Source organism: Calonectris borealis, chromosome 12, assembly GCF_964195595.1.
Source record: "Calonectris borealis chromosome 12, bCalBor7.hap1.2, whole genome shotgun sequence".
Lineage (NCBI taxonomy): Eukaryota > Metazoa > Chordata > Aves > Procellariiformes > Procellariidae > Calonectris > Calonectris borealis.
This window is the reverse complement of record NC_134323.1, coordinates 16,218,436-16,242,348: the sequence shown is the minus strand read 5'-3', so window position 1 is coordinate 16,242,348 and position 23,913 is coordinate 16,218,436. Positions and strand designations below refer to the sequence as shown.

At 40.5% G+C, this 23,913-nt stretch overlaps 1 protein-coding gene across 1 annotated transcript in view; it reads left to right on the top strand.

Annotated features, from left to right (window-relative positions):
* The first annotated feature begins 3,071 nt into the window (after positions 1-3,071).
* ADAMTS18 (ADAM metallopeptidase with thrombospondin type 1 motif 18) overlaps positions 3,072-23,913 on the top strand; it is a 79,381-nt gene continuing 58,539 nt past the window's right edge. The window contains exons 1-3 of the mRNA XM_075161450.1: positions 3,072-3,173; positions 3,329-3,407; positions 5,274-5,590. Of these exons, the coding sequence (XP_075017551.1) occupies positions 3,072-3,173; positions 3,329-3,407; positions 5,274-5,590 (498 nt within the window). The remainder of the gene's footprint in view (positions 3,174-3,328; positions 3,408-5,273; positions 5,591-23,913) is intronic.

The window sequence follows — 23,913 nt, the reverse complement described above, 5'->3', positions numbered from 1 at the left end:
CTATCAGACAACAGACTTCTGTGAATCATTCACTCATCTCAGTGGTCACAAATTTCTCACATGATAAAGAATTTGCTCTAACAAAGATGGCAAAACAAACACGATGGCATTTTAATTCAGGGCATATTTCTTCTGCATGCCTGTCAGTCATGTTACCGATAATGAGTTCTGTGTGGGGCTAGACTCTATCACGATGGCCATAACAGCATAGTTCTTGGGGAAAAAAGTCTGTAGAAATTCATGAGAAAAAGAGGGATTCAGAATTAGAAAGTATAGAGTTATTAAAAATAGTAATCCATTTTCTCTGATAAGTTAGCAAGTGGAAACGAGAACATCCAACATCTTTGCATCTAGACATCAAGACAATGGACACTTTGCATGCGGGTGTGATCTGTCTAGAGCGGGTGGATGAGAAGCCCAGGTGAAACTTGGTCTATGCTCTTGCAAGCCTCAGTGTGGTGACGAAAGTGAAGCAAACCCCTTACTTTCCCTTGCAGATACGAGAGAAATCCTGACTTCCTGAGTCATGGTACATAAATGATCTCTTTACACTGGAGATCCCTCCCCAAGAAGGATATTATTATCTATAATGCAATGCTGCTTAAGGGTGACACGCTTCTGCTGGGTCCCCACACTTTCTTGTATTCACCGGTAATGGAGGAGTTTCTTATGTAGGTGGAACACAATTACAACAGGTGGATACAAACAAGCAGGGGAAGAAAAAGAGGTACTGAAAACATGACAAAACTGATCAGCATAAAAAAGTGATAGCAGCATCCAACCTGACAGCTTAAGGAGAATAGAGAATAGCCCAATAACAAACTGTAGTATGGTAATGATTATCTCTGAAGGAATATATGCTTGCTAGACATCTGAGGTGGGAATTGCTAGGGAGTGGGGGGAGGAAAAAAACCCTCTGACTGCATTGTTTACTACACTGCTGACTGTGGAGCTTTCTTTCTCTAATGTTTTGCATGGTAACTATGTTTGGACATGGTAACGAGCTGCCTGCAGGATTCTGTGATGTTTATGACCATCTCTGCTGGGATCTTGATTGACTTGGGGAGCAAAGCATGATGTTGTCTGAGCACGTTACTGATCAATGTTGCTGCCTACAGGCCAAGAAAGGTTGGGGTCCCCTGCCTAATGCCAACTCAAATTTGGACGCATGTCATTTATAGTCATGCAAAGCAGTGTCACATTTTTTTGTTCTTCTTTGATCATACTCAGAAACAGAAATAAATCCCCAGGGTGAAATCTTAACTCCACAGAAATCAAGAGCAAAACTCCCTTCAGTGATGCTAGGTTTATGGTGAAAGTTGTCTTTTTCTTTCTTAAACAATTCTTGTAATTGCTAGAGAACTGTATTTCCCTCCCCTCACAGCAAATAAAATGTCAGTCTTCACAGCCAGGTAGTCTACTGAAAACAGTCAAGTCTGTCTGTTCAGGGTGTTGAGGGCCGATAATAAAATTACAGCCCAATAATTTTATATTTTTCTCCTATTATCTGCAATGTACAGCATGCTTAATGTGTTCTGCTCCACTGGGACCATCGTAAAGCTGTAGCCAGCTATTTCGTATGAATATACTCAGTGGGAGGTGACAGGTGCACTATTGCAAAAAGATCTTGAAGCTTTATCATAATATATTCAGCAAGGTGATAATGTAAAACCCATTGGGAAATAGAGAGAGGTGAAGGAGAAATTCCACACCTGGGAACTTATTTAATGTTTAAAGACAGGAAATGCTTTAGAACGGAAAATATCTCTGATCTGTCTAATCCGCTACCCCAAACTAGTTACCACGAAACCCCCGGTGAAGGAGGTAAGATAGAGGAGATGACCTCCAGCTCACCTCGGCTTCCATTGTGCTCTCCAGCTTGTGCGCCAACTGGAGCAGCAAGGCACCTTAAATTGACACAGCTACCATTTATTTTCATGGTGTGACCCTGGGACAAGGGAGATTTTGAGTGAGATTGGACTGAGTCACATACTGGAAAACTCTGTAGCACAAAAGGGAGATCATGAGGTGAGGGACACTTCTCCAAGTGCAGCCAAAACCATCAGAAACAAGTTCTGTATTGATTTCCAATCTGGACCAGTCCCATTCCCTTCAATACTTCAGTTTCCTTTCAGATTATTTAGATCTTTGATCCTTTACTGAAGTTTTCTGTAGAAGGGAAAGTGTAACCTAATAGATTAGTCGAGACCAGAGCCTGGTGCTGCATTTGGCTCAATACATGTAAGTCACTGTGTAAAAGTCAGCTCCTTTATGGGCATCAATTTTCAATATTCAGTAACTGGTCTTGGCTATCACAGCTGTATTTTCTTTCCAGACAACCTAATCTTTGTTTGATTTGTTTGTTTGTTTTCCCATGAAGCTACCTTTAAAAATAATAGAAAATAACAGCACATTCTCTCCAAGTGAATGGTGTTTTGGAAGCGGGATGACTGATACTGGACTCTACTCCTTCTCCCAGCATCACACGAAAGCTCTGGTCCTTTTGATTAAGCCCCGTGGGTCGGCCCCCCTTTTTTGCACCCCTCCTACCCCGGTGGAGGTCCCCCGGATCTCTTTGCAGATCGCCACAGGTGTGCCAGCACTGGCGCTGCCCTTGCTCAGCCCAGCCGCTTCCTCGCTTCCCCCGAGGGGTTGGGGGGGCCGCAAGCCACCCCCTTTCCCAGGTGCCTCCCCGCCTGCGCCCGCGAGTCCCGGCCCCGGCCCCGGCCCGGCCCCGCCGCCTCCCCATTGGTCCCGCCCGCCCGCCCGCTCCGCTCCGCGTCGCCCCCCGGGCGGCGGCCGCGCCGAGACGCGGCGCCGGAGGCAGCGCTGCCCCGCGGCGGCGGCGGCGGCGGCGGAGGCTTAAAGCGTGCGCGTCGGAGGCGGCGGCGAGGGCGCGCTCACCTGGGCGCCGCTCCATGGGCTCCGCCGCCGCGCACGGCGGGGGCGCGGCGCTGCGAGCCGGCCGCCGGAGCTGCTGCGGGGCAGAGCCCAGGTGACCATGCGGGGGATCCGGGCTCGCCCGCCGCACGCTTCGGGGAGCAGGTAGCACACCAGGTGCACGACGGAACATGGACTGTCTCCTGCTTGTCGTCTGGACTTTACCTGTTGCGATTCTCAGCGGCAGCTCCATGCAATTCCCGACTCTCCCGTGGCTTGGAAGCATTGTAAAGGCAGGTCGAGAGCACTTTCTTTTGCAGTCGCCTAGTGTACTTTCATACCAGGTTACTGCACAGTTTCTGGTGCCTTGTCTTTCTGCCTTCCCTTGTCAAGTAAATCTCGCCCAATACTCCTTTTCTCTCTCCTTTTTTTTTTTTCTCTCTTGCAGACCCTTCAGCTGTGCTGCCTCTGTTGCATGTCTCATGCAGCAACTTTAACCAGTGACAGCATCAGTGAATTGAATCATGGTTTGTATAGCTCTTTCTGTGTCTGTATATAAACATTTGCATGGATGCTTTTTTTGGTGGACTGAGCATTTAAAGGGAAAAAGCCACAGTGTTCGGGGAACATAAAGTGAAAGCACTGTAAAAGAGTAACTGTGGGCAGAGATTAACTTGTTAAGCCCTGTGTGCAAAAGCTAAAAGGAACGATATGTAACAGTAAAGCAAATGAATGAGATGGTAAATACATCCACATTTACATGTGCAGTTAGAAGGATGAATGTGTATGTAGCCACGACAGCAAAACCTCATGTGCCTGTTATGGAAGCAACGAGACAAAAGTAATGAAAAGACTTGGGTGGGAGAGCGGAAGATGCTGTGCAATGCAGGCTAAGGGAAAACAAACCTGGAGGGAAAGGACTCGTGTGAGTGAGAGCTCAGGAGCTGTTTGTTCCCAGGTTGCAGAGGCTAACACTTAGATGCTGATGACTTTGGGAAGTTTGAAGTGCAGTATATGCTTTTTATTGGGTGTGAGTGGAAACAAAGTACTATAGATAACCACACCAGGATGCAGAAAGGAAAACCCTCTTGCACCCAATCATCTGCTCACTGGGGGATTCCCTCTCTCCAGCAGCTGCTTGCATTTTTTGGCCACCAGCCTGCTTAGCGTCCTCAACTTCTGCCGTTGATTAACACCACTCAAGGAAAGTGAAAGTTCTTGATGTATTGTTTCCATTATCTAAGGGAAAACAACCTATCACTGGTTATGTTTTCAGCTTAATGTGTGCCCAATAAAGTCTGTTCAGGCAAAAAGATTGATAGTTTTTGCAACATCTGTTACAACAAAAAGGAGGGGGTTTTCTTCTTTTTTAACGGTGTTATTTCAATTTAGGAAGAGAAATTAATTGTTCTACTGTCAAATGCATGGACATCTTTAAGTATTCACAGAGAAATAAATCTCAAAAATGAAATGGGGTTGGGAAGCAGTTTATTCAGCATAATTACTCCTGTAACCAGGAATAGGTGCAAAAGTCCTAGGTCAGCAAACGGCTAAAATTCAGACCCAGTTTCCAGGATACAAGTAATCCCTGTATGGCTGGATCAACAGCAATGATAATGTACTTCAAGCTAGGCACCTGCTTATGCAGCTAGCTGAATCCTGGCCTCTATTTTTGCCTTTCTTAGGTGATTGTGAGTAGATCTTAGTCTTAGTCTTCTCCTCACAAATAGTTTTGTAATTTTTCACATATTTTATCCAAACCAGTAAACTTCTTTGACATGCAATTAGCAATGGCTGACTAAAGGTTATTAGGTAGGATGTAATCTCTTTCTGCTGAAGGTCAGTTACAATTTGAAACCCAGTCTAATCGAGTCACTACAAAGAGATGAGGTCTCACTCAGTTAAGGCATTAATAAATTAATCCTTTAATCCATTTGAACAAGCGGTACAGTTCTACAAAATCTCAGTCATGGTTACCCCTACAGTGATATAATATTTGCTGCATTCTTAGGGAAAGAAAAAACCCCTCAAACCAGAGCAGCCTTCACATTTGACAGCAATTAATACAGGGGGAGGGGAAAATCTACAGATCTGCTCGTGATGACAAATGTCTTCAGAAGAGCGATTGTGGGAATGTTCACAGCTATGCTAGTTAGTCTGTACCTCTCAGTGGGGCGGAAAGGAAACAAACACTGTTTGAGAGCCTGTGTGACTTACAGGGGTGAATTTATGCAGTCAAGCCTATACACACATAGCCTGCAGAGCTTTCAGGCCATTCCCTAAATGAGGGAATGCTTCATGCCATAGTGAAAGCCTGATGCTTACCGTGTTAGAATGACGCTTACCTTATTTACTGGATACAAAAGCTGATGGCTAACTTTTTATCGTTACAGATTATGTATTTGTGACACCTGTCAAAGTGGATTCCAGTGGATCGTACATTTCACATGATGTTTTGCACAGTACTAGGAGAAAGAGATCAACTCAGAGTTCAAAGAGTTCCTTGCACTACAAATTTTCAGCATTTGGACAGGAACTTCACTTAGAACTTAAACCTTCGACCATTTTAAGCAACAGTTTTATTGTCCAGGTACTCGGGAAAGATGGAGTCTCAAATTCTCAGGAACCTGAAATTGAGCAGTGTTTCTACCAGGGATTTATAAGGAACGATAGCACCTCTTCGGTAGCAATATCTACATGTGTAGGCTTGGTAAGTGTTTGTTTAAAACAAATCAGCATTAAAAGTATTTTCATATGTGGAACAGTAGCTGGAGGTATGTAATTCATATGATATGCAGGATACCACACACCATTTGGTGATTTTCCTAATACCACTAGTTGCCTATTGCATTTAACAGAAGAGGTTTAGTTATAGCCGATGAACTGCAATGCACCCTTTGTATTTTTTGATTGCAGTCTTTCAGGAAAAAAAACAAAAGACTGGCTGGTAGTCCTAGTAGTTATCCCATAGCAATTTTCATTTGTTACAGTTTGTGCTAGTTTATACATTTTTGCTTACTCCTAAGTAAATGCTCTTCCTGCCTTTGTGAACTACTATGAATAAAGAAAAAAAGATCAATCTATAAGCTTGTGAGAAAAAAATACTGTACCTAGGTTTGTCAACTGCTTTAAGGAAGGGTGGATTTTCTATCTCAGCAGGAGTATGAACCAATTCCCCTTCGTTTCCTTTGACAATTCCAGCCTTATTCGGGTTTATAAGTCTCGATTAGTTGATCTCTTATGAATGTGTTAAATATTATCATTGCCTATTTTCCATTTATGGCTGTGATCCAAGTTCATGAAAAATTATTACTCACAAATTATTTTTTCAAAATACATTTGACAGTGTTCATTGCCTGCAAAGAAGTCTTTACTGATGTAATTCAGAAGAATCATCTACAGAAATAATAGTTATTTATGTTTTTTAGGCTTAAGCCCTTGCACTTGCAATGCAATCTCCTGTGGATGTAGATGAAAGGAGTGACATTTAATAGTATTAGGTATATGAAGCTATCTGTATGCTTTGTGGTTGACTAAGGTCCAGAGGATGTGTTGGATCACCCTCTAGAAATCTGTTTTGCAAAGGTACTTGTCCATAAGGGCTATTAAACTGTGTGACGAGACCAAAAAAGGAGTACTTGAGACACTCAGTGTTTCCTTTGAAATAGTAATCAGTGACTTGAGAAGAGGGTGGTTCATTAGGAAGAGCTGTTGAATACTGATAACTGGTTGAAGTAGTCTGGATTATATTTTGAATGCTCTACTTTTTTTCTCAGCAAGTTAGAGAAATTAGTATCTTATGGTTCCTTTGAACAGTTGCAAATGTGACTTTGGAGCAGGTGCCAGGAACTGGAATGAAGCTTTCTTTTGTTTTTTTAAGTTGTGTTTGTAGTCCTGAACTGTTAATGTTGGATGTGCTTAGTTGTTTCTGTGGTAGCTTCATTTTCACAACTGCTAGCTTTTACCATATTTATTCATAAAAAAACTGTTTTCACTTATTGCAGTGTCTGCCTTTTCCTCTAAGAGAAGTGCTCTACCTACACACAACAGTTACAGTTTGGGTGATCTCCCCTGTTTGGTCACGTTTTGTTTTTTAACATGCTTTATGAGCTAAGTGAAGCTGGGCTTGTCAAGTCTTGTCTGGAGAAGGAAGGTTCAAGTCTGCCTCAGGTCACAGAGAAACAGAATGTGGTGATCTTAACTGAGACTGAAATGGATCTTTTACCACTGTCTCGACATAGAGATTGTTATGACTGGTAAGCTTCACTTAGACAAGATCCAGAAACTGGTCAAAAGGGAATAAATATTGTGGCATGAACAAATTTATTATGGCAGAACCTTTTTCAGTACCTAGATTATCACCAGTTAGAATCTCTCTCTTTCTTTAATCAGTTCCAAGGTTCAATAGATTTCACCTTAAATTGTTATTTTAAACTGGTAAATTAAGTAAACCTTTACTTACAATAATCTCCTGCAGAATAGGTATCACAAATGAAGTATAATTGTTCCTTTCTCCCTATGCGTTTATTAATTTCCGTGCACCTAATGAATCCCAGGCAAATTATCAATAGGATTATTAGTCTTTCAGTTTGTAAGACTGCCTTCTTAAAAATGTGTCGTCAGCTGTCTGTAATGACAACCACGTCATTTTTTACTGTGATCCGAATTCAGTAATCATATGTTAAGTCTGGACACTGTGCTCTGATCAAGAGAACCTTGTGAATAGCTTCTATATCCTCTTTGCACCAACTACTTTTGTCACTTGGTTGCCCTTCTTTCCTATTTGCTTTGTTCACTGCAATTAAACCGAAAGTGGTGTTTCTTCTATATGGTTGGTAGCACTAATCTTTCCATTGTTCCTTTCATTAGCAATAGCTTCTCTACAATAAAACTGCAGTGACCCATTCTTTCAAGCCTGGAACACCACAATGTAATTTGGAAGCAATTGCATTTCAATAGACTACAGGGACTCTTTGATCTAATTTTTTGGATGACCTAGAGTATTCAGTCATTCAGCTGTCTGTTATCTGCCATTGCCTGCAGAGTAGACTTTTGAGAGAGTCTATCTGAAATGGTTTGTTAGGCAGGATGACCTTAACTTAACACTGGAAAGGAGCAAGAATTTGTTGCTTTGGTATAGATCTATTAAGAGATGTGTGTATCTTACTCACGTTTTAATAGCTTAGTTGACAGTAAGGCCCCACATTTTTATGCTGATTTGTTGATTTGAGACCAAATGTTTCCATCAGTCAACACAATTTTCTTGATGTGTCAGAAGGCAAAACTGGATCTATGCCCTTTATCTGAATAAGTACTCTAATACATTAAGTTAGCATTTTAGGAGGATGTTTACAAGTTTACTATGAGTACTGTCTCTTGCCTTTTCACATCAAAGTTTTAGGTGCTTTGATTTTCAACAGGAAACTTGCTTTCTTCTGTCTTCCGCCCTTTCCTGCTTCAGTCAGCATCCTTTACTTGCTGGAGCATCTGTTATGCAGCAAGAAAGCTGTGATTTTTTTTTTTTTTTTTTTTTTAAATGAAATGATCTTGTATGCGAGAAATCTTGTTTAGATCTTCCCATGTGTCTGTTTCACCATCAGGCATTGAGTAGCAGCATCATACTTACTTAGTGATAAAAGACTATGACAGATTTATTAAACTTCAGGCTTATGTTGTACTTCACACGCATTTGCTCAGTCATTTTATCAAAAATGCTCAAAACACAGATGTACTTTGTACACCTTCAGAAAAATGTGTTCTGGACTATCTGTGGAGAATATGATACATTCCCTCCAAAGAAGTTGTGATAATTTTTTTCATTTTTATATATTTTGTTAATACATTCTCACTTTCAGGGGTGGTTTTTTTTAACTCTTAGAACTTTGGGTCAATGAGTTCATTTATGTTAGTAAATACAAAACTAGTTTCTCTCTTTGGCATCATCGTAATGTGGCCCAAATAGAAATTAATGCAAAATTTTCAACTCCTTTCTCCACTGATATTCATTATTACTTTTAATAAAACTCTTCTGTTACTCCAGCATGACGACTTGAAGTTTCCTTCAATCCCTTGGGCTCTCCCAATTGATATATCCAGGCCACTGGTTTGTCTTGCTGCTTCATCCTCTGTTTATGTTCTCCAAGCTGTTCATTCTTCCCAAATTCAATTTTTTTTTCCAAATTCCTGAATTGAGCTAATTCTTACTTACTTTAATTACATGTTTTTATTACTATTATTATTTAGTAATCATGTTATTACTCATAATTGCCTTTAGCTATCTAATTGGGAGGCAGACTATGCCAAATCCACAGAAAGGGGTTTTTCTGCTTTTCTGAAGGAGATGATGCTGGCCACTGTTAGAATAAGAAATTGTTTCTAGGGCTTACTCAGTGTGGCTGTATCTGTATTCCTACCTCATTCCTCATGCCTCATCCACATGTTGTGCTATCTCATCTGCATTAAAAACAGATATCTATTGTAGGTTCACCATCTTTATCTCCACTTTCATGATGACATTGTCTCTAAAAGCCTTACTACTGTCTTCCTACTCTGTGTATAAACTGTGTGGTGTTTGTCTCTCTTTATATGCTAGTTTTTGTCTCCTTTCTGTCTCCTTATGTGCTGCTTATGTTAGGTCTATGTATACATAATCTCTTGTATAAAGTGAGTTGTTTGCAGTCACACAGTAAATCAGGGCAGAGAACCCCAGAGTTGTCAGTAGTCCAGTTGTGTTCTGGAGACATTCTTAAAAGTAATTTATAACTGTGCATTTAGAAGCAGAAGTCACATTTCCCTTGTGAACAAGAACTCTCTCTTACAAACTCAAACAAGTTTACACTGTAGTCCAATACACAACATAGAAAATAGTGAACATAATGAATGAGTAATTTATTATATAGCATTTGTGGGGATGTTGCAGCTATTTGGTGGAGGAGACAGTGAGGGTATATAGCGAGTACAAAACATGTGCGCCCAGAGGAAAGAAACGTACATACAACATAAAGGAACTCTCCTACCATTACATCGCAGTGGAGACACACATGTGTATTTTGGGTCAGAGAGAAAATCAGTACAGTTCAGTGGAACAGATCAGGTCCTTTAAAACTATACGATGCACAGTTTTATTGTTCAGGCCAAATTCAGCCCTGAGCAAACGCACTAGCATGGAGGCCTGAGAGGCTGCACCTGCTTGCACTAGAGGTGAATGTGGGCCATTCTCCCTTTTATTTATGTACCTCTATTAGAAGAGTGGAGTCAGCTTCATGCACTAGCTAGTGCCCTCCTTTGTTTTTGGTAAGATGTGATTGAATCTTTCATTATAAGGGGCCTCCTTCTCTTGTCTCAAGTTCTGTTATGTTTGTTAGTGTCTAGTCAAGGGAAGAGAAAGAAGAGAGAAGGATGAATCATGTTACAGTCACTGAGCTGTCAGAGGAGTCTACGACTGGAGAAGGGGTTAGATGTAGCACTGAGAGATAAACAGGAGATGTATTAATTCAATGGAAGTTGTGTGTGCATGTCTGAGGGCAGGACTTTGCTCGAAGTATCAAAGAAGCCACAAAATTAAAGCGTCTTAACGCAGTCTGGCCACCTAAGAGGCAGGCAGGCAAGGCAACTCATGTACCCATTCTTTGTAGTCGTTTAATTGCACCCTGTATTAGCATTATTTAAGTTCTTGCTAACAACAGCCTCTTATTCCTAGAGCTCACACTTTAAGTCCAATTAAATATGTTGAGACAAATCCCAAGGTTCTTATGCAGACAAACTCCCATCAAAATCAGTGAGCCAGACTGCTGGTAAAAGTACAAAATAATTGCTGTTCGCATTGAGGTTCCTTTAGAAACCTACAGCTGTAAAAATAGGACAAAATTTGGCCCAGTGGGACCTTGAAGAGAAACTAAGTACAGAACTGGTGATTTGACTCATTCTCAAAACTATTTTTAGTCCATCCACAAGTCAATATACAAATTCTACATTTTCTGCCATTATACCAGCACAACATGAACAGCATCTGGTGTAGGAGTTCTTTGATGTTCTTTATATTCACCATTACATCTCCATCCTTTATAAAACACAGACTGTGTTTTACAGGATCATCATTTTGTCCACTCTTTTGACGGACATTTTGCCATTATTCACTCCGTAATATGGTAAAGATGAAAATAAGAAAAATCTTTACAGGAAAATGAGGTGACAATGGGAAAAAGCCATATTCTTGAAGATATTTTAAATTATACTAGACAAATACAAGACACGGTTTCTGTTCTCAGCCTTGAATTGACTACTGGGGAATGACGGGGAATGAATTGTGTGATTGGATTATTGATTGCCCTTCTCCATATCTGTCTGATAAGCTTTCTGTTCAGTTCTGCAAGACAAAGACAGTGTTATCCCAGGCATTTTGACCCTATTGATTCCTGATGGGTAAGAAATGGAATTAAAGAGGATTAATGATGGAGAAATAATCTGCTTCCGCTGGACAGGAAAAGTAATAGAAGTTGCATTTGTTCCAGGTTTTATACTAAAAAACCTGGAACCCTTGAACATACATAGAGGAAATACTGTGTCACTGAGAGCACTTTGGCTCCATCAGCCTGAACACAGTGGACTGTGGACGTAGAACAGCTTGCAAGAGTGCCCACAGGAACTGGTCCTCTCAGTCATTTTTGCCTGCTCCATTATTGCTCAGCTGGCAGTAGGAGGATGGAAGTTGTTCGTCGGTGTATTTCAAACCAACTTCAGGCTGTTAGGGCACTGCTGCTTGCATGCTTAAAGCAGCTCCAGAAACAGGGAGCCGTCCATTTATACATAGATAGGCAGTTCATCCTGGCCTTTCTTGTTAAGCAGCAGACTTACCATAACTTCTAAAGGAATTAGTAGACTATCTATACTTGAAACATCAGCATTTTTCTTGCTGTAGCAAAGTCTTTCCACAAAGCTTAGTTCCCACACTTTCCCTAGTCCATTAGAGAGAAGCTTATAGTCAAATGCTCTCATAAGGGTCAGGAGAGGATGACCTGTCTGCACAGACTTGACCTCTTCATAACAGGATGTCTTTGATGTAAATGAGGATTTTTATTTTAAGCGCCGCTATTTTCATTTGGACCATACCATCTCTGCTGCCGAGATGCAACATATTCTCTTCTGCACAGCTGAGAACTGCTGAACATCTAAAATATTTCTCTTTTTAGAGGCAGACTCTAAAAACTAATAGCAGCTTTCAGTCACTAATAATTAACCTAAACAAGGTTTTATTTCTGTCTTTTTCCCCTTCTTCCTCCACTTCAGAAGTGTTTGAGGAAGATACCAGGTTTGCAGACCTGGAGTGTAAAGGCTTTTGTTTACCCAAAACACAATGACAGTCTGTGAAACTGTAGTTCAAGGCCAACTCAAGCAGCCCACTCCTAGAGCTCTGTGCCTGACACACAGCAATAGAGTGAGTGGAAAGTACAGGAGTATTTTGGTTGTGCCCTGCTGCAGAGTCCGCTTAATTTGAGTAAACGGTGGTATCAAAACTCTTCTTAAACATTTTTTTTTTCTCCTAAGCTTACTCGCTCCTTAGCCTCTCTGCAAAACCAGTGCCCTGATTATGGTGACAGCTTTGTGATTTGCACACTTGTACTCAGTTGGCAACTTGACTTTGATTCAACATAGGCTGCCCAGTCATAACCGGTCTGGATGGTCACTGGGAGTTTGTTACCGTCTCCATAAATCCCTCAGTCATTTTGGCACCTACAGTTTTTGTTTGTCACAGTTATGTTTAAGTCTACAAGGTATTTAAGATAATGTTTTCTAATTTGCAACTTTTTAGGGAAGGGTTTGTGCTTCTGATACACAGCATGTCCCATACTCTTCAAAAGAGATGGTAGTTTGATCACTGGGACTGCTGCCCAGTACTGCAAACAGTGAGAGAAGGACAGAGGTCTAAAGACTGTTCTCAATGTCTATGGCTTTGAAATTTGCAGTCCATGGATGGGGGCAAGACAGAAGCTGGGGCCATGCTAGACAAAAGCATCCAGAGCTGTGATGCCAATAATATATCGGTCAATTCTTTAAGACAATTTCAGAGCTATTTGCATCTGATTTCATTCTCTCCTGAGCAGGAGTAATGTTGCTGACTTAGAGATTTATAGCTTTCTAGGGATTTTCTAGAAAATACCTGCTTTCTCTTTTTGGAAGTTGCAGTGTCTGGTGATAACCTGACAACAGCCCCAATAAAGTCAGCAGCCTTTTTAGTCATCAGAAGTGTTCCCTCTGACTTGACTCCTGACCACATACAGAAGCTGTTAGCTCTGTGTGCCTCATTTTGTAATGGTCTCCTCTTAGTGAGCTGGCAGGAGAGGGGTTAAACTTAGTCATCTCTGTGGTGAGAGCTAGCAGTGGACCTACAGTGAGTTATATCAGCTGAAGCTCAGACTTCAGTATCTTTTTTCTAAAAACCACTCATTTTGTGTTAGGAAGGCTCTGACTAGTCCTTAAATGGTATCTGAATTGAACTTTAATGGATAATTACATTACAAACAAGGCTTTCCTCTGTCTTTTTGATCATGTCACTGGGAGCAGAAATGTTGGTTCTTTCTTGCCTTTTCTTATCCCTTTTTAATCCCAATTCTGTTGCTGCAGGTCTACCATAAATTACAGTATGCTAAAGGAATTTCCTATTGATTTGCTGTGACAGTGATTTGACCAGCTATGTGAATAGCTGATGGAAGCAAAACTTATCTTTGGTTCAGACAGTAGTGCATTGACTAAAGCTTCGAGGTAAACATTTACAGAAGAAACCTGAAATCATAATGCCTTGCAGCTCAGCACAATTTACAAACATGTATTAATTAAGCTTCAGTACTGGCTTTACTGTGTGTTAGAGGAGAACAGCATCCTGGCTCATAATGGGTTGACATCAGTAACCTTTTATTGTTTATCATGCTCGGAAGTCACTAAGAATGAGGGTGAAGAAATGTCAAATAATCAGGTCATATGCAAGTGAATGAGTCTTGATGGTTGAAGCTCAGTACCGTGGGAACCATTATTGTCCAGAGTAATTTCTGGAACATGCAAGTTAATTTCTTTTTTACAATGTTAGTTCATAAGCTAGGGAAATCTACAAACAAGTTGTACAGTCAGATGAAAATCCTTTTCCTGAATCTCATATGTGGCTGCCCAGCTAGTTCCTGCCAAAAAATGGTAAAAGAAAAAAGTTTGATGGCAAAGATAATAGGTCTTGAAGTTATTCTTACTGCAATAACAAGGCCCAGCACAAACCTGCTTAATAGAAGAGGAAGCTGAGGCAATAAAGTGATATTTACTTGCACAGACAATAGGGCGTTGCCTTTTCACTCTTCTGTGGCATTAGCATTTCTAGCCGCCCCACTATGTACACAGCACACTCATGGCTTTATTCTTTGAGGACTGGATTCTTGCTGTTCACAGTGGGATCACTTGAATGCTTGTGCCTGCCTGCCTAATATATGTTAATTGAAGGACTTTTGTGTCTCAACATCTTTATTAATATTAATGGAATGAGATTTTTAATGGACCTATACAAAATATGCTTGACCTAGCTTGAGCCCTCACTTTTGTTTTTATACTCTGTAGCACAGTGTGGCTTCCAACTAATTTAAGAACGTAATATTATATTCTGTGGCAGAATACACAAACTAATGAAACATGGATTACTCTTCAGATCTGCAGTTTCTTTGCCATGAAATATAAAATTTATATAACACCAGAATACATTTTTTTTTTAATCATGAAATTAAAAGCAGATTTGCTTTTTCTTCATGCAAATTATTGTACTTCAGTGAAAAGAGTGAGCATTTAAAAATAATTCTATCTTGAGCAGGCTTGTCTTACGCCACACACTCATTCTTTTTTTAGGAAGAAGTCATCAAAACAGTGAGTCTTAAAATTAGGCTAGACTAAACCTCAATAAATATTTCAGGTTAACACTGTAATTAAAGTATAAGCTGGTCATGGTAAGGGGTAGGTATAAATGCTGTAACACAGTGTTGGAGAAGAAAGTTTACACTTTTCTAAAAATGTGGCTACCCAGTTTCATTTCTTGTTAACACTTGACAGAAAGATATGCTATTTGTTTTGGTAGATGCAAGTATAAACTAAAGATTAAAATACCAATCTTGGGCTAGGGCCGAGATGAATTTTTTGCAGCCCACTGTGGATGATTACAGTACGGACAAGAAAAATGGTTCTGTCACTTCTGCACTTTTTTGCTACTTTTTCTGACAAAGGATCATTCCTTATAGTCCGCTCTACGTTACATTGTTTGCAATAGATGTCTGGTCACTGTAGAGATCAGCCTACCACAACAGTATCTCCAGCCTCCAGGTTTTTTTTCTATTTGCTGGCTTCTCTTCATGCTAGAAGCCATGCTGAAGGCCATATGGATATTTTTTTGTACTCCCCAAATCAGATTGTTATCGTGCTTCTAGCAGCAAAAGCTTGAGCAAAGGGGCAGAAAAAGGACAATTTCCAGGCTGAGACACAAGTGAGCAGCTGACATCTACTGATTCCTACAGCACAATACCTTCCACTCTCATTGACAAGTTTTTGCTAGTTTATGGGCCTCATCTAAAGCTTGTAGTGAGTATAAAGTTTTATGCTGACTGCTTTGGATCAGAACCTGGCCTCAGGAGAGTTCTCTTTTCTTCCTCCCTACATCATCTTGGCCCTTGAGTCAAGAGGCACACCATTTCTTTGGGAAGCTACTACAATTATTCTTTGGTTTAGAAAGACATTTTGCAAATGGGAAGTACCACTGGCTCATCAAGAAAGTGAAGCATGTCCTTTTCGACTGGCAGACCCCAAAACACGTCTTGTAAATAATCCAAGGTGGTGCTGAATCAGAAGTGAGATGGAGGAAAACAGCCTACTTGAAGGGCAAAGAAACCCATCTGCAGACTGACCCTAGGCTGTTCTCATAGACCACTCGGACTAGTAACAGCCAGGAGTGAAATGAAGCAGGAGTTCAGGCAGTTTCCCAGAGAACCAGCTGCTGCTACTGCTGCTAGAAAATGCACTGAAGTGCTTGGCATCTCGTGCCTACAGCTGCCAGATACGTTTCAGTGTAATAATGCCAACTGTTTTCATTCTGCTATGCTGCCAGAGTATTACGGCAATGAAGGAGTAAAGGAAGCACAATGGCCACCAAAAAATACGAAGTCAGGAGTAAACGTAAAGAGATTACGTGGCCTAATCCCAATCAAGTCCTGATAAAGTCAAGTCTGGTGTTGGGAGTAAAAGAGGAAATTAGCTTTTGAGGCTTGTTTCCCTTGTTAGACAGGAGATGGACTTCACAGTTTTTGATCTACAAAAATGTGCAATGTCATCCTGGGAACCTGTATAAGGCTTCGTTCATCTTCTGCTCTTGATAGGAGAGCCGAATAATTGCAGAGAGGAGAACATGTTACAGCGATAGTTAATTGATTCCTCTGATTCCTCTGATTCCTCTGCCTACCAGAGAGTCCTGGGTGGTCATTTTAACTGCGTGAGGCACAGAAGAGTCCTTAATGAAGATCATGCATGAACCCAAATACAGGGTGGGAGCCATGACAGAACAGCACACAGTTGGTGCCATGTGTCATTGAACATCAGACCAATGGTATGGTGACAAAGGCTTGCTTTCTCCGTCAGCCTGTGTGAGAGGTGAAATACCCATGAAAGGACAATTTGAACCAGAAGCCGAATTGGAAAGAGAGGCTGATAGATTACCATAGACAATTGAAGCAGGGATCAAAAATGTGCCAGACTTTGGTCTCCGCCTGTGAATATTGCACCCGTTCTATTTACAGGTTCTCAGCCTTTGGATTACAGTGCCATGAGAAGTTTATTTTTGTTGTAATTTTTCAAGCATTTTTTGAAAACTAGCTTTCTGGTGTGCAGAATAGCACCACAACACTAAATTAGTTGGAAATAGCTTGAGGGCTGAGAGAATAGTATATTTTTTTTGTTGTGGCTGTTCACATGATTTATTTAATCATTTTAAAGATTACAGTTTGGGAAAGTCAGGAACACGTTCTAATGTGAGAAACAAAACAGAAGGAAATGTTATTCACCCAGAATGAAGGTCTGTCTTCTGCAAACTAGCATTTGTGCATAGCAAAGGTCACTCTACCTCCACAGCCCTACTTCTGTGTTAGGTTTAACAGAAGATGATGTGGAGCGTTTCCCCATGGGGCTATGTTTCCTGCTCACCATCAGTCTGCTTTGAATGGTGCCCATGTGCTCCAAAATACCGCCAAGGATATGCCACTTGCCCTTAATGACAGCTTAGCCTCTGGACTTGACTTTTCGCATTTTACTTGCCAAAAAAAAGGAAGAGAAATTTATATATACATACATATCTATACCAATGCACTGAATTGGTGCCAATCCTTTAATCTTGATTTTACAAACAACAGTGCAACTCAGTGTCCATTGTCTGTGCAATATTAGTATATTTGTATTTCCATAAAGTTGCACAAGGCAATGCTCTTTACAGCTGTTGTCTCTTCTGCCTTTCGATAACTATGTTATGTGCTAGCAAAATAGTAATTATAATTTAAATCACCACCTTCGTGTTTCTTCCAGGAAGCAACTTAGGTTTTAAAGAGAAGGTTGATGTGATTTGTCTCTGATTTTTGTAGTGACTGGGTGCATGTAGGGTTATTGCAAAAAATGATAATGTAGAGGATGTGTATCAGTCTTGCACGACTTCTATCATTATATGTTAATATATGTTAAAGGAATAAGTCACTATAAGTCTAAATTATCTTATAAAATTTATTTACTCTTGGAAAAAAATCAGATTTATTTTGGATTGGTGAAATTTGTGAGAATTGGTAACAGTATAAATAATTTGAAAAAATACGGAAGTTCAGTGTCCTATTCTAGTCCTTTTGAGGAGTTCAGTGGAGTTTATAGAGAAGCCCTGGACAGGGGTGATCAGATGTGGAATCTTGGGCTGAAACTATTCCAACAGGATAGGGAGTGTAGTTTAGACCCTCTCTTATCTTACCAGAGTTCTTGTGCATGCTGGCTCTCCACAGCAAGATGTTTGATTGATTCATAGCAACTGATGGGCAGTTTAAAATTACAAAGCTTTCAATTTCCTTGTTCCTGACAGATAAAGAGGGTGGGCATTTCCTGATTATATGGTATGCATTCAAAATATTTAAGTTCCCTATGGTGCTATTTGTGACTAATTTACTTCCATAGCACATTAAGACTGCCGGTTTTATGCTGTGGGAGGAGTGTATAGTGTAACATGCTGTGAAGAGAGGAAATGTTTCACAACAAGAGGTCCTTCTGGCTTTTCCTCTGTTTATGTTACCACCTGGAAAGAAGAAAAGGTGGAGTAAATGACTGATGATCCAGATGGATTGCATGAACAGTCACATCTTTTGTCACGACACATTAAGCTGGGCAAATTCACACTGAGAAGTGGCAGGATTGCACTTTAACTCTTGGAAGCACATATAATCTTGTGCAGGAAAATGTGTAGGCACAAATAGGGCTTGACTACCTTCATGCCAGTAGTCTTTTGGCAGGCAGTGCCCCTTTAGTGGCCACTGGGCAGCCAGATCATTTTGGGCAAAAGTCAGGGATACACTAATGTGAGGGACAGGGGCTTGAGGACAGGCTCTAGCAGAGAAGTTAGAATCTGAGAATGATAAATCAGTGGCTGTGCAAGCGACACAGAGCTTCAGAGACACTCAGAATGGGAGGGCCACATTTTTCACTTTTCATGTTCACTTTTCTAATTCTTGCCTATGAAAGTAGACAAATTATCTCTTGTTTATGGGAGTTGGTGTGTTTTGACGCACTACTTATTTGACTTATGCAGCACTTCTCAGCACGCCAAGCGTATCCTGATTTCTAAGTAAGGGCTCAAGATACCACAGAAGCTAAGCTGTGCAGCACTTCCCTCAAGTTATGTCTGAAGTCCACAGAGAGCAGCCGCTGGCTGTGGTGTAGCATGGTGCGAACCCAAGTCGTGTCCCGTGGTGTCAGGATGAAGCAGAGCACACGCAGGCCCTGGGACTAGGAACTACAGATGAGATTGAAGTGTCTGTAACACTCTCACACTTCCCTGATGTCCCAGAGCCTCTGTGACCCTGACAGCACATTCCTCTTCTTGGAGCTTTTTTCTTAACCTATGCTTAACCTGACCTTTGCTTAACCTACTGTTCAGTAGATTCATTGCAGAAAGAAGGTCAGGCTGCTTAGGAAATTTTGCCTCTTAAATCTTCTGCTGATTTTTTTTTACCATTCTTTTATAACTTTGCAGCATGCTGAGCTGTCAACAAATTCCATATAATTGTATCTCCCTTGACTTTAGTGCATTTTTATTTCAATAAGAAGGCCTATAGTGTTTAACATAGTGGCAACATCTGTGGCAATAGATTTCTAGATTCTTGGACCAGTTTAATATAAAGAGTATCTCAGAAGAAAAAGTTGCTTTCAGGCACAACCTTCCCTTTGTCACTTTATCTTTCATATTTCCTGAGATCTCAGAGATCATCACAGGGTTACTTAGATCTTTGGTGCTCCACAGACTATATTTTGAGAGCCTAATATGTAAGGTAGTGCACTGAAAATGCTCTACTGTACAAATGCTTTCATGAAGAAATGCTATTCACTTGCTTGAAAATCATAGCAAATGGTGCTTGCTGACACAGGAGTCAAAGGCCTCCCTTCTTGGAACAGTTTCTGTCAGACTTTGTAGAAATTGGAACCTTTATGTCCTCTCCTCAGCTGCTTCTTTGTCCTCTGTTCTCATTTCTGATTCTCAGAGGTGCATAATAGAACTGATTTCTCAATGAAAAACATAAGTAAATGCTCCTACAGCATCTTTCATAGTTTTCTTAAGACTCATCCCTGCTAAAGAGTCACATAATTCACAGGCTTATACTGAAGTCTGCTTATGGTAAAATCAGTGTAACTTTTCATGACCAGTTTAGTTCTGCACGCCTGTTCAGTAAGTACAAGTCAAACACGGATCTGAATACCTGGGAACTGTTGTGTTAACACTCCAAATACTGGTTTAGACTTGTATGTTGTACTCTGACCCTGTCAGTAGACAGGATGTCAGGAGATGTAAATTGATGTATTGGGTTGAAGAATGGATTTACCTCACTTTATGCTGAAAATCTGGACAAATACAAAGGTAATATTACTCTTTCCATTTTAAGAAGACAGTTATGGCATGAGGTTTTATTTCATACCAAACCAGGACCTCTTTGTGGCAGTTTTTGCATGTGATCACAGTTTTTTCTACTACAGAGGTTTCTGTAGTTAGAAAATTGTACTGAAAATTATTTCTCATCAAATTCTCATTTATAATAGTATTAAAAAATTTCCTAGTCTGGAACAAATCCACCCAGGTTTCCTGCTTTTAATTTCGTGCAGTTACACCAGCAGAGAAGTTATAGCGTGCTCACCTTTGTGCATCATTCCCTTAAAATAGAAACATAGGCTAATTTGTGGGAGAGAGGAGTGTGAATGAGTGTGCACAGTTTTGAAGGAGGACAGGGATCAGTGCAGAATGTCGGAGCACTGCTGTTTGGTAGATTTGGCCACAAGTAGGAAAACTAAGAATCTTTGGACCCATGTTATACTTGGCAATATAATGTTGTGAAGGCAGGTTTTACGGCTGTAAATGGTGCCTACAAATATGAGGCTTTTTCATGATGTAGAATATAGATGTAAGTTACTACATTTATCTTAGCAAATAACTCACTTCTTATTCAAATGCCCATTGTAAACTAAGATCTGGATGCTAAGGATGTTTGTATGGTTATCTAAATGTTACATGGAGTTGCCATTGTACAGGTTTCTTAATGTGAAAAACTGAGAAAATTGTGAGGTCTTATTTTAAATCAGTGGATCTTTGGGATGATGCTGCCCTGTATTTCAGGTTTAATAGTATGAATTGCACTCAAGGTTTTACTGATTTGCCATTTCTTGGAAAAAATTGTTATTCGGACATACCTAGGCTGCTGTCCTGTTTCAAAGAGGTGATTACAGCAGAAGAAGAGCAGATGAAATTTATTATTTCCTGCTCCTCCTTTCACAGTGATGCTAGGTAATCACACTTTCTCTGTAGGTATCTGTAAAGTAGAAAGCATTATAGCAAGGGAATTCCTAGTTATGAGCAAACCTATCAACCTTCTCAGACTCCAGTGAATGTGACTGCATATTTCCGGGTCACTTACCATGTAGCATCGTTGTTCCTGTGAGTGGGGTCACACAGCAGAAGCCCATCCAGTGATGTGACGAGGGACAGATCACGGGCAGAGCCAAGTCTGAGGAATGTGTCTTTGAACAGGGCACTTGCCAGCATGAGCCCTGCTAGGTGGCACGTACGTAGCTATGCCGTGACCTTCTGTGCTGAGTGCAACTGGTCACTGGATCATAGCTCAAGCTACTGAAGGCTGGAGCTGCAGCATATAGTGAGGAAGATGGAGGCATTTTGATACAACAACTCAACTGGGGTCAAATGTGAGCCTTTACAAGTCTCTCTTGAGCATTTACTGAGTTGATTACAAAACCCTGCCTATAAAACTGAGAAATAAGGAACAGAGAAGCTGAATTGCTGAAGAACTGGGAGTTTAATCCAGATAACCCAGGCGCCAGCCTGACTCTCACTCTTGGGCCATCTTTGCTTCTTGTTTTCCATTCCCTTAATGGCCTAAGCTCTTTTGTTCCCCTCCCTTTCTCCTTCCCACATAGATATTTCAACATATGTATACGTCTGTGGATGTGGAATATCAGCAAAGCTGATACTTCGCTCCCTACAGAGTTCCTTGTGACCACTCTCTCATGTAACTAATCCATAGCAATGTATACTCCAACAAGGAAAATTAAAAGGTTGGGAACCACTGACCTAACTTCTTAGTAAGCAATACAGCTGGCAATCAGATGTAACCCGAGCTCCTCGTTATTGGAGATGCCTGAGCTATTCATAGCAAAGTAAAATTGCTATGGGAATTGAGCTGGATTTATTTTGTTTGAATGCAAATTATCACAGGTCAGACAGGCTCAGATCTTCTGCCCCCTCCAATTCATTTGCATCAGCTCTGCCAGGCTGAAGCTTTTATCTGGAGGATCTTCGCTGGGGAAAAGCGGGTATGGGTAGTGAACCGCCAATGTCTAGAGTATTTGCTTTGGGGCTTTGATGCAGTCAGTGTAAGTCACTCTGAAGCCAAGACCTCTGAATAGAGAGAAGGGCCTACCATCAGCTAGCCCTATGTGGTGTCCCAGTGCATTGGGTAAGTGTCTCTCTCTATTGGCTGCAACTTCAACAACTATCTTGTAAGGGAGAGGGAGTCTTTCAGACTTGTCTGCCACTCTCACTCATGATATGAAATGTTCTTCTGAAAGGTCCAGCTGCCAAAGTCCCATCATCACAGGAAAAGCTGCGATTTCACTAAAAACCCCCAAGTTTTATTCTACTACACATGATCATAAAGGGTAAAAAAAACTCTTAAAAACTCAATTGAAAATGGTTCAAGAAATCAGAAAGAAAATAAACCACCAAAGCCCTTCGGCATTATTTTAAAAAATCTCATAATTTATAGTGTTATTTCCTGCAAGGTCTGATTCATGGCTTTTAATGTTTGGAGTTGCATGTCTGATAGGGAGGAATGTTCCTGATCGGAAACACTCAGGCAAGCATCTGTTAATGCTAAGTACCTATGGAAAAGAATTTCCAAGTACTGATTTCAGTTATCTATCATCAGTTCTGTTTTTTTTAGCAGTTCATTTTCTGTGTCACTATGCCCTAATCTTATTGGGTTTGCCTTTATCACAACTATAGGAGCAGAAGATTCATTAAGAAGGCATGCAGTTTCCCTAGAATATTAGTATATCTGAATTCCATCCACATAAAATCGATTAGCTGTACACAAAGGAGGAGGAAAATCTTGCCAGACCATTTTTATTGCACCTAAGCCTTCGAGCAGCATGAATAATTCATAGCAAATCATCCTTAGGGTGAAATTCTGCCCTGTCCAAAGGCCTGTTAAAGATCTAGGCATCTTGAAGTCACATTTTAGAGATTTAAGAGGAATATAAATGGGGCTTTTGTTTTGTGCTGTTACACAGAATGAGAGGACAGGGAGGGCTGCATTTTCTATGCTTCAAAATTTCCGAAAGGTAGACCTCCTCTCACACTTTAAGGATTCTCTTCAGCTGTGCACTCAGTTACATGGGATGCTAGATTAGGGGACTAAGCTACCTTCTGAAGTCAGTTGTTCTGTTATTCTTGATGTGCCGTAAGTAACTAATCAACTGTAAGACAGCACATGACAAATAGTGGGCTCTTTTTAGGAAACGTGAAGCATAAATGCATTCATAAAACAATCCTGCTGTTTCCTGTTTGCTTTGTGATGGATTTCAGAACTGTCATAACTAATAAAATATCTAGATTTTATCTTACAGTTGCAGGGATTTGCTTAAACAGGCCATACCCAAGTGCTTGTACAGCTACCAAGCCTAAATTCGTGCTGTTGGTTTTAGCTAATGGCTTTTCAGAACCATTATAGCAGGCCAAAGAGCCATACTGATGGAATCATTAATGAAGTGATCTTGAGTGCAACTTGGTAAACCTTTGACACTTAACTTAAATATTATTAGTGTATAGTTATTGTCATAATGCTGTAGTTTACATTAGTATTTTTCTTCTGTTCATTTAGCATGCCTACTTCTGTTTTTTAAAAAAAAAACAAAACATGAGAAATGAGGGAGCTCACGTACTGACAAGCAAGTATTTAATGTGTGGCAAAGCAATCAAATTTGTGTTAGTTCTAGAATATCTCATTACCCTGCAATAAATACCAATTTAATACATTTAAATACCAATGTGACTGGTTCAACTACCTTAAGTGGAGGAACAAATAAGAATATTTCCTTATTTGCCATATGTTGACAGAGGATTGCATAAAGATGTTTTAAACAAGTTCAGTCAACTGCAGAAATACAAAGGCACTATTCAGAGATAACGCTGTCTTTGTTCATATAGGAATAATTAAAGACATA